The sequence below is a fragment of the Gavialis gangeticus genome, unplaced genomic scaffold, assembly GCF_001723915.1.
Source record: "Gavialis gangeticus isolate Ggan-Ray unplaced genomic scaffold, GavGan_comp1, whole genome shotgun sequence".
Taxonomy (NCBI): Eukaryota; Metazoa; Chordata; order Crocodylia; family Gavialidae; genus Gavialis; species Gavialis gangeticus.
In genome coordinates, this window is record NW_017729024.1 from 40997876 (window position 1) to 41006951 (window position 9076).

Here is a 9076-nt window from a genome sequence, read left to right on the forward strand (position 1 = left end):
TCTTTGGCCAAGTATATCACTAGGCAAAGCAGAAAAATGCAATGGTTCTTAATTGTTTAGAATAGTAGTAAAAATACATGTAAAGCCCTATCGGCTTCCCCTGGCCCCCCTAGAAAGAAACTGGTATGTCAGGCTGTCAACAAGTGCTATTATTTGACAGAAAGGAAACACTTCTTTCAACAAATTGTCTTTATTTTTTTAAACTCTACAAAGTAAATTGTTCTCATTTGTTTCTAGACAAGACAACAGCATAGATTCTACTTCTTATCTGAAGGAAGACAACAAGCTGGAAGGCCTGGAATCAAAACAAGGTACGGATCAGAAAGCTGAAGTCTTGCACCATTAGTGTGAGGAAGCAAGTGATTTAAAGTATTCAGGCTTATTATTGAACTTTAGGGATAACTACAATTATGTCTCCTCAGTAGGTTCAAATGACTCGGGACATCTGTGTCATAAAAATGAGGCATTGGGTAGTATAGAAATGAGGCCAAGAAGATTTTTTTTTTTTCTTTTTGAGTGAACCCTCACTCCAGATCATGCATCTAAACTTCAAAATGATTGAGCGATCAGCTCTTTCGTTGATGCTGCATTGGGGACAACACCTTGTCAAGACTTCTGAATGTCAGGCTTATACATTGAGAGGTTTTGCAGCTTTCATGCTGAAATATACATTCATGGAAAGCACTTAGTTTTGTCATTCCACCTCCTTCTCTCTCTTCCTCTCAACATACCTGGACACACTTTTTAGTTCTCTTTGCTCAGATGCCTATAGTAATGCAAAGTCACAGAAGATAATTTGTAATTTTCGTATACAGTAGGATCATGCTAGTGATGCATCAAAAGAGCAGTCTCTAGTTCTCCTTGTTTATACTTTAAACTTTTTTATGGAGTACAAAAATACAAATCCATAAACAAGTACTCTTATTGTGCTAGCATATTTCCACTTTGCTACTCAGAGGCATTCAATATGATGAGCATTTGCAGCAGTCAGAGGTTTTCCTAATCTGTTATAGAAACATTGATTGCTCTTCCTAATTCCTCTAGAATTTAAAGTCCTAATAACATAAAAGGAACTGTTCAGAAACATACTACAAGTCCATTATAAAGTAGTGGGGGGACTTGACAAAATAATTAAGCAAACGTTTATAAGCAGGAACAGATCTTTATGTCCATAAATTAAACAAGTTGTTATAAGCAAAAGTACGATTCCTTAAAAAAAAAAACAAAAAAACCCCAAAAGTTGGGACTGTGCCCTCAGCCTGGGTTTGTGCAGTTTTTAGCACCTGAGTGTAGAACCTTGGCTTCCCTTAGGCATTTGCCTCTGACTCCCAAAGAGTCTTTTTATAATCTCTTCTTAGTGTAACTAAGTGGAGGTGACTGAGGCACTTGTCCCTAGTGCTGACTTTGGCAGGGGCAGTGGAGGAGAGCTAGAAAGGATTAAAAAATATCAGCTGCTGTAGTAGCTACCCTGTGTGCGATAGAATCATAGAAAATGAGGGTTGGAAGACACCTTAAAAGGACATCTAGTCCAGCCCCCTGCTCAAAGCAAGATGGTGTTGCTATAGCCCAGCATGCAGAATTTCCCAGTTATGTCTGTGCTCTCTCCTCGGCCATGTTATACGCAAAATAATTGCTTGCTTTCTTCAGGGGTGGCTAGCTGATCCAAAGGGTCTACATCCCTAATTCCCAATTTTTACTCATACCTCTATCCTGATCAGTAGAAGACACTTCTGTTAGGAGCTTAAACCCCTCAAATCTGCAGCACTGGAACTGCTTTGTACCTAGGGAAGCTGTAGTCCTTTAGTGCTTAGTAGCTTAGCTTGGAGAGAAATTAATATAGTAGTAGGGGACGAAAACATAAAGCTATCCTAGATGAAGAGGGTCTTTGATCATTTCGACATTATATTGATGTATACAAAACCAGTATAAATTAAACCAGGGTATGTGTTCATCTCTCTGTGCCCATTATCAATTACCCTATATGGCAGCTTCAGCACCAGCCCAGGGCACAGAGTGCATGGTGAATCTGGCCCTGGCCCCAGCCCCGGCCAGGTAGTAGCAGCAGCAGCAGCTCCAGCCGTTTGATGCTGTCTATGGACCTCGACTGACTACAGCTTCTGTTGACATCACACTGTTGACTCCAAGCAGCAATGAACTTGGCCTCAGCTCTGGTCCCAACCTGCGGCTGGTGGCACCTCTGGCTCCAGTCCTGGACCAGTCCCAGGTTGGAGCCAGGGCTGCAGTCACCTGACCCAGGCCAGTAATTGAGTCCAAGACCATTCTTTTTTCCCCCTCATGTTGAATGGGGGGGGGAATCTCATCTTGGATTTGAGTAAATGTAGTATTAATAATATAGATTTGACTTCTGTGTAGGAAGCACTGCAACAACTGTTTTAGTTCAGCCATTGCCTGAACACTAACTACTTCCAGTATTTTATACATTGCACTGGTATTATAGCTGTTTCTATCTTGGCCTGTTTATTCTTATTTAGATTTGCTGGACATAGTAATAGTAATGTCAGAAATAGCTTTTGCAGTCAGTAAATGCTTCAAATTCTGATAAGCTGTATTCCTGTTTCATGAGGATCTAATATTATTTTCTCCCTGCAACTTTTATTTTTCAGTCCTGAGTCTTGTCATCTTTGAACAGCTTTGCATATTTTTGAAGTAGCTAGTGAGAGGAATTAAATAGTCAGGGAGGGAGGAATGTCATCATAAAACCAGCAAAATTGTTAGGAGCAGTATGCCATGACTTTGTGAGAAATGCTTTAAATGTTGCTTGTTGCACTATATGGAGTGACCTCGGAATTGACAGATTTCCTGCAGACCTCTTCCACTTCTTCTGTATTATCACAGGGAATTGATGACTTGCAGGTGATTGCTTCATTGTCCTTTTTTATGACTTTATCAACCACAGTATCATGATGGCTTTGGGCTATGACAGCAGCTCCACTCAAGATGTTAGCTTTAAAGAGCTTTTGAGAATATGGGCATAAATTGTAAAATATAACTTAGTAATCATTCTTCTTCTGTGCTGGAGCCTGTGATGCTAAAGGAAAAAAGGTCGAAAAGGAGGGGGTAAGCAGAAGTGAGCAAAATATGGTTAAAAAAGAAATTAAGTGTGCAGACATGAATTTTACAGTCATAGCTGAAGGAATAAGTACAAGTTATCAAAATGAAAAAGATAATGAGAAAAATGCCATCCAAGACTTTTATTACTATGTAAAATTACAACTAGAAAAGAGGGAAATGAAGCTCATCAGCTAATTAAACAACATTTGTAGGCCAGTGGGGTTGTATGATTATTATGCATTGTGCTGCCACGGAGAATCTAAATTCTGGATGGAACCCAAATCTTGCGAGCAACACCTTTGCATGCTGGGTAGCTTCCTGTTCTGTGCAAATGGTGGGACAGGGATGAAGAACAGATCTCCAGAACTTTTTTTTCCCAGTATCTCGTGAGTTCCAGTTGAATTATGTTTCTCTTTGTCTGTAAATAGGGAGTTAACTTTGCACCAGATTCTTTCAATGTAGCTTTTTTTTTTTTGTTCCATGAAAATGCTGCCCAGTTGAGCAATGTCTTAAGTAAATACGGCGTGGTGCCCCGTAGCAAGACAAAAGAATTTCCATTTGTTAATCCTACTACTTCTCATCTCTTTTGATCTTCCATATACTTGGTTTCTGACAAGTTTGAGTCAGTAAAATTGTCTGCAAGGTTCTTTCTGTAGGCAGTACCTCCAGACTACAGCTGTTGTTGAAAATACAGATGCTCAAGTTGCTGTGCATAAGGTGGCATTTAGAGAAAGGGAAATACTATGTAGTGCTTCTGTGTAGGGGGCTCTGAAGATGGCAAATTTTGAATAGAATTAAAAATAATGTGTATGTACGTTGACCCCCAATAAAGCAATGCTTATACTTTAAGTCATGATTTGTTTAACACCATGGACCAGAAATTCTACATATTGCATTCATAATTGGTTGCTGATATTTTAGAGCATGAGGGATATCTGGTATGAGCCCCCAAATTCAGGAAAACATCCCTGTTCAGAATTACACATAGTACTTCTGAGTAGGAGATCAGTGCTGTCCTGTATCATGGCCTGAAATCAAAATTGAGCATTTCTTTTGAACTCCGTACTAAGGCTTGGGATTTTTTGTTTGTTTGTTTAGAATAAGTAAAAACTCAGTTGACTGTCTTTTCAAAATGCCTCTATTGTTTACAAAACAACATTTTTGTTGCGGAAGTAGTCTGAAGGAATCCCATTCCTCATTTTTGGGTTTTTTTTGATTTATAAGTAGGGAAAGCATATTTATTATATATCTTAGTGTTCAGTATTGATTTTATTTTTTTCTTACCCCCTCAGCATACCAGTTATGTCATAAAAGCCAAGAAAAATGTGTTTTTCTTAAAGATTTTTTTCATCCTTGTTCATAAGTGAACAATAAGTGCATATGTGTGCACACTCCCCCAGACACCAAAAAGTATTTTATTCTAGGTGAATACTTTTAAGCATACTTCTCTTTCCCTTTAAAGGAAAAACTGAATACTGACAAAGTTCGTTTAGAGCTTGTTTTGGAACTGGGTCAGTATAATTTGGTGGTTCATATCCTACCAAATCTTTGTGCAGAACCTCCATAGAATGCAAGGACTTTTCTACAGAGATCCAGAGGAGGAAATGGCTCAATATGTGTACAGAGAGTGTTGCAGTTCTCTCTTCTGTCTTGCATAGTTTTTTTTCTTGAAATATGCTGTACAACCAAAGGCAAACATAACAGTGGCTTAAAACAAACCTCCTTCCAAAGATTCTTTAATGTACATTTTTGAAGAGGGAAAGGAATTGTTGATGTTGTGACTAAAACTCAAGCTCTTGTTGGAGTGTTCTCATTAATATTTAGATGAATCATGAATACAATCTGTTCTGAAATGTGAATATGTTGTCAAAAAATACAGTGATGTGAAGACAGTTAGTTCAAGGTATTTGGACTTTGGCTCCCTGCTGTTAGGCTACATTATCAATGTCATATTTATAGGGCCCTACCGAATTCATGGTAGAAGTGGCATGCACTGTGGCTCCCTTAACCTTGCAGGTTCCCCCATGCACTCCGCTCTGTTGCTGATTGGAGAGGCCCTGCTTGTGGCTTGTTCATGACCAACAAGGAAGCGAAAACCATGGTTTTGCCTCCCAGACAGTAAACAGCAAACAGCAGGGTCACTGGGGCCCTATAGTCAGTCAGCAGCAGGAAGCAAAAATGGCACCGTGTTTAAAACCATGGTTTTTACCTCCTTGCTGATCAGAAGTGAGCTGCAGGTGGGCCACCCCCAACAGTTGGCGGTGGACAGATGCATGGGGGAACCTGCAAAATCAAAGGAGCTGCAATACATGTGTCTTCTGCTGTGAATTTGGCAGGGCCCTACATATTTATAACCTGAACTTCAGTAACACCTGAATTGCCAGGTATCTAAAAGCAGCAATTCACGAAGGAAGTACTTCATTGGTTTCCAGTATATCAGTGGCTTTGTTGTTGATGAGGAGTACTGATCAATAAAACTCCTAGCCCTGGAGATTTGAGATTCTGGAGCTAAGGAATGGATGGATAAAACTAGTAATACTTTAAAAGCAGACCACTAAGATGAAAAAAAAAGTAAATCTGATGACAAAAGACTAGTTTAAAAAGTTAAAAGAGATGTAATTAATATTGTACTGATATACAGGTATTTATAACCTCCCCTGGTAGTTTTGGTGTGTAGATACTGTTGTGCTATCCAGTTGATACCATAATGTAATACATAAAGCTACTGTGTGTCAGTGTAAATTTGCTTTAGAACTTCAGTGCATGGTGAAAAGGGTTTTGTGAATTACGTGGAGATCCAGGTTTAACTTTTCTATAGTCATGCTACTAGAAGCTTCTATAAAATCGACCAAATTGGTAATTTTGTCTTTTTGTTGCTATAAATAATTGGTTCATTTTAAGCAATAAACAATGCTATTAGTGTCTCCAAAGATACAAATATTGCCCAAGTACTGGTAATTGCTCAGGTGAGACTGTTAAGAGAAATAGTTTATTTACAGCCAGATTGTCAGTGTCTCTTGTGGAGGTTTTGCTATAGTTTTATTCCATTGTACTGCCATTTCTAATTACTTTTCCTAATAAAACCCTACTTCTAACGGAAATTTAAAAGCCATCACCAACATTTCTTTCCTAAGTTGTTCAAATATTTCAGCTATATTTAGTTCAGGTCAGTGAAAAAACTGAATACTTGTAACCTGTGATTTCTGATATCCTGATTGGCTATGGTGGTATTACTTCATAAATTTCAAAGGAATCTTAAAGTATTTTTTAAAACCATACACTTTGAATATTAAATTTGCTTTTAAAATAATAAACAATAATCAATCTGAGGTTCTCCATATCAACTTTCAATCTGTAATGCAGAAGCCTCATTGTGATATAAAACCTTATGACATTTTAATTAGGAAAATAGATCATGTAACTCCATATGATGGAATAAATTTTCCAGGCACTGCTGCCTTGGTATACTGCATGTTCTTCTAAATTGGAATAAAAAATGCATTAAAACTTGTCTAAATTAGATCAGCCTTAAAGTTGGGGGAGGGAAAAAAAGAAAAAATAGTTGTCTTTAATTTATGGATGCTTTTTCTCATACTCTGTGCAGAGAATCGCTTTTATGCAGAGGCAATTTCTAAGATGAAAGGGATTTTTTTTTGTTAGGATTCCTGCAGTATGTGGTTATTTGTTATATTTGTGTTACAGCCAAAGGAGAAGATAGTGATGTCCTCAGTATAAATGCGGATGCATATGATAGTGACATAGAAGGCCCATGCAATGAAGAGGAGAGTCCACATGTGCCAGAAACTGCTGTCAGAAGTGGAGCTGGTCAGATAGATGACCTTCAGAAGGACATTGAGAAAAGTGTGAATGAGATACTGGGGTTGGCAGAATCCAGCCCAAAGGAGTCTAAAACAGCATCCTTGGCCGTTCCTCCATCAGAAGATGTTCAGCCATCAGCACAGCAGCTGGAGCTTCTGGAGCTTGAGATGAGGGCCAGAGCTATTAAGGCCCTGATGAAAGCTGGCGATGTAAAAAAATAGCCCTAAGGTTGTTTCATTTACATTTTTTATATTTGTTTTGAAGAGTGTGATGTCAGTTCTTTTAAGTGCTAAAGTCTATTTGGATTGGGTATGACATTCCTCATTCAAACCCTTTTTTGCGTATCCTGACCTGTGGCTTAAATTGTTGATAGCTGTTTTCATTGCCTCTGGTGTACTGCTTTCTGTGACTTGCACAAATGGATTGGTTTGACACTGGACTGGATCAGTGTCTGTATGCTGGGTTATCTCTTAACATGAATCAGGAAGGAGTCCTAGATTGTATAGATCTATGCCAGGATCCTGGTGCCTTTTAGAAAGGTTAAAAGAACAATGTGGGTTTCTTTTTTATAATCCCTGTAGTTAGCAGTTAAATAGACAGTTTATTTATTCCCTCTTGAACTTGTTAATTTAAGTAACTTGGGTGTATAGGTACTTCTTTAAAAAAAAAAAATTCTGTTTTTAAGAGGTCTTTTCTGGCCTGATGATACTTATCTGCTTGCAGCATTCAGTGATGTGATTTGAGATGTTTATTTTTCATTGGGAGCCCTGCTTACACTAATGAAAATATACTAGTTAAAAATGAATGACAACTCCCTTCAGGAGATTTAAAAGCATAATTAATTTTTTAGAGAATTAAAATTGCTGAAGTGAGTTTAAATAAGCGATTTAGTGTTGGTTATTGTTAGAAAGTTACAGAAGTGCCTGGAAGTAATTCCATTGACAAACTGTAGTAACAGGGTTTTTATACTGTCGGTTATTTGCTTTTGTTATGTTTTCCCATGACTATCTTGTGTGTTTCAGTTGAAAACAATAAATTATGTATACATTTTCTCTAATTGTGATCCTTTCTATTTAAATATGGCAAAGCTCTTGAGATGGAATGATGCAGGAAATCAAACTGTTTAAAAGATCTCTGGTCTTGATGACAAATGTTTTTATATTTATGTGATAGTATAGCTTCTTCATATTCCCTGTAAATATGAAAACCTCTTTAACCTTGTTAGAGAGGCTTTCTGGAAAAGTCTCATAATTTATGGATATTTTGAAAAGATTCAGAAATCATAAATTCCACATTCTTCATTTTAAGGATGCTTGTGTAGATTTAATTTTTTACAGTTTATTCTCCTATTACGGAATTCTAACTGCACCAAGCTAGTTTTGATTTTGTTTAGAAGTGGTGCTATTTTTATACTTGACTGTTTATACGGTCACTGTATATTTTTAAAATATACCTACTGAATTTGTTATATCCCAAGTATGTGAGTCTAATCCTTGTTAAATAAAATGGTTCATTATGTGTAGCTCCACTGAATTTTCTTTTATCACCTTGTGAAATAAGCAAATGAAGTATCAAACAAGACGGCCTTAAAAAATCAGTCCTTTCTCATAAACTACTGTGAAATACTTCCCATTATTTACATCAAATTGGGGTTTTTTAGTAATATGCAATATCTAAAATGTTCTTATGAGATTTGAAAGAATTTTCATAAGTTGGTAAATGTGGCCGTTGATTTTTGGTAGCAGGTTCCTTTTCCATCTTCTTAAGTAGCATTGGGTAATTTAAATAATATTCTGAATAAATGCAACATAAATTTGCTATAAGCTAAAAACATTATTATATGTAGCTGGGAGGATAGTTATAGTAAGGACTCCTCAAAGGGTGGCAGAGAACTGAGTGAGTAACAACTGGTTCCAGTCATATCGTGACTTAAATTTTGTCTGTTATTTGTAGCAGTTGAAGGACAGAAATGGATGTGAAAGGAAGAATGAACCGGATCAATTTAGTACACAGACTTCTGCCTAAAAAGTGGTGTGCCAACAGCTTTACAATTTTATGTTGTCATGGAACCTAGGATTTCTTTGTATTTAGGGCAGCAAAGGCAGGTACAGCGGAGTCGCATCTTACACGGGGGCTAGGTTCTAAAGTCAGTGCGTAAGGCAAAAATCGCATATAGTCAGAATTA

The 9076-nt window shown here is 37.4% G+C and overlaps 1 protein-coding gene across 2 annotated transcripts in view; it reads left to right on the top strand.

Moving 5' to 3' along the window:
- The window catches only part of CAAP1 (caspase activity and apoptosis inhibitor 1), a 61918-nt gene extending 53505 nt beyond the window's left edge, over positions 1 to 8413 (top strand). For both annotated transcript variants that reach the window (XM_019517037.1, XM_019517038.1), the window contains exons 5-6: positions 238 to 311; positions 6775 to 8413. In XM_019517037.1, coding sequence (XP_019372582.1) covers positions 238 to 311; positions 6775 to 7112 — 412 coding nt within the window. In that variant the 3' untranslated portion in view covers positions 7113 to 8413. The remainder of the gene's footprint in view (positions 1 to 237; positions 312 to 6774) is intronic.
- Positions 8414 to 9076: the final 663 nt, after the last annotated feature.